Raw genomic sequence first — 1,760 nt, 5'->3', positions numbered from 1 at the left:
ATACTTCAATTGGTGATGAGGAGCTAAACAGAACAGCAATTGTTACGTGTAGTGGAGTTGTACATAAGCTTTTACAGCCATGGCTACAGTCTCTGATTCAGTGGACCTGACTCACCCTTTCATTACTCTTCTCCAAAGGATGAAACAGACAAATGAATATTTGGTCGAACGGTTGGCAGCTATCACACAGTTGGCACTGGAGTTTACCAGACATCCCGCCCAGATTGACACTTCCATCTGCAACATCTGGCCCACACTGCCACCATTCCAACAGTTTGACAGAAAGGTAGAACCATGGTCCTGCTACATTGCAAGGATGGAACAACATATCCTGGTGCATGATATCTCAGGTGATATGCAACAATACACTTTCCTCCTTGCAAATACAGCCCTGTCTGTGTACCAACACATCCCACAACTACACCTTGAGGTGGCCTTCATACCCTACCTTATGCTATGCTGAAATCTAGTCTGCTTAACTATTTTGATTCACAAGTTCATGTGGTGGCAGCATCTGACAAAATGTTTCGCTGTCATGAACTTTCCTCTTCATTGTACAGGGAATGGATTGCATGACTCCAAAGTCATGGAATTGTCACTTCCATTTTGACAGCTCACACAGTAAACAATTCTACTCCTCATTGTTGGTACGAGACATGGTGTTGATCCATTCGCCTGATGAGGCTTTGTGCCATGACCTTCTGAAGCTGAAAGATCCCTCCTTGGAGGTGCATTTACCCATGATACATGCCTTTGAGTAGTCTACTTGATCACACACAGCCAAATTCCAACACAAACTGGCTTGAGATCGAGGCCAGTGTCATTTCTGGCTCCTCCCTTCCTGTCCACAATGCTTTATTAGCCACCAAGGACACCATTGCTGCTTTTGCAAAGCAAAGTGCAGTGCGTGTGGTAAAACCAGGCATAAGGCAGAGATGTGCAATTCTTCAGCAGCCATGAATGTCAACTGGACATACCTTTCCCCGGTGTTGCTTTTGTCCAATCTATTCTCCCATTTTCCAAAAACATTAATGTCTATTTCCATTTATATGCATATTGTCCTGGTCAAGCTGCAAATGGACACGGATCCTCTACTAACGTTATTGATTAGTCAACATACTAAGAGATTGTTCCCACTCCCTGCAAAACGTTGATACTCCATTACACAGTTTTGCAATGATTTGACCTCTGTCACTGGGGCTTTCACAGCTTCAGTCCCACATGGCCTGCATATTGGTGGTTGTGGCACCAGGTGCCTACAGTCTGCTGGGTGTGGACCTTGGGACTGCAAATTCATGACATGGAAGCCACTGTCAATGCCATCCTGAAGGGTTCATACCAGGCTGAACTTCTGTCCAGGTACCCAGCTGGTTTTTCATCACCCTCATCAGACATCTCTGACTTCAAGGCCCATGTGACTCTCCTCCTTTCAGCTGTGCCCAAATTTTGCATAGCTCGAACTGTCCCTTATGCACTTCAGGATAAACTATGCGTGGAATTACAATACCTGCAGGATGACAGGGTGCTGACACTGGTGTCCAGCAGCCACTGGGCAATGTCCATCATCGTCAAGAAGTTCAGTGGAGGACTGCATATCTGTGGAGACTTTAGCACTACTGTCAACATCTAATCTGTGGCCGAGTTCTATCCTGTTACCAAACTGAAACATATTCTTCCTAAACTGGGTGGAGGTGCAAAGTTTTTGCCAAGATAGACTTAAAAGATGCCTACCTCCATTTATCATTCAACACCAAATCCCG

At 45.2% G+C, this 1,760-nt stretch overlaps 1 protein-coding gene across 1 annotated transcript; it reads left to right on the top strand.

Moving 5' to 3' along the window:
* Positions 1 to 1,300: 1,300 nt before the first annotated feature.
* LOC126184261 (uncharacterized protein K02A2.6-like) lies at positions 1,301 to 1,630 on the top strand. The gene has a single exon (XM_049926635.1). It carries the CDS (start codon positions 1,301 to 1,303, stop codon positions 1,628 to 1,630), a length of 330 nt encoding a protein of 109 aa, XP_049782592.1.
* The last annotated feature ends 130 nt before the right edge of the window (positions 1,631 to 1,760 follow it).

The sequence above is a fragment of the Schistocerca cancellata genome, chromosome 4 (assembly GCF_023864275.1).
Source record: "Schistocerca cancellata isolate TAMUIC-IGC-003103 chromosome 4, iqSchCanc2.1, whole genome shotgun sequence".
Taxonomy (NCBI): domain Eukaryota; kingdom Metazoa; phylum Arthropoda; class Insecta; order Orthoptera; family Acrididae; genus Schistocerca; species Schistocerca cancellata.
The sequence above is the reverse complement of the archived record's forward strand: the minus strand, read 5'-3'. Positions and strand labels throughout refer to the sequence as shown.

Bases quoted from the DNA above. Each gene is read 5' to 3' on its own strand.
- LOC126184261 (XM_049926635.1), top strand. From the start codon at position 1,301: ATGGAAGCCACTGTCAATGCCATCCTGAAGGGTTCATACCAGGCTGAA.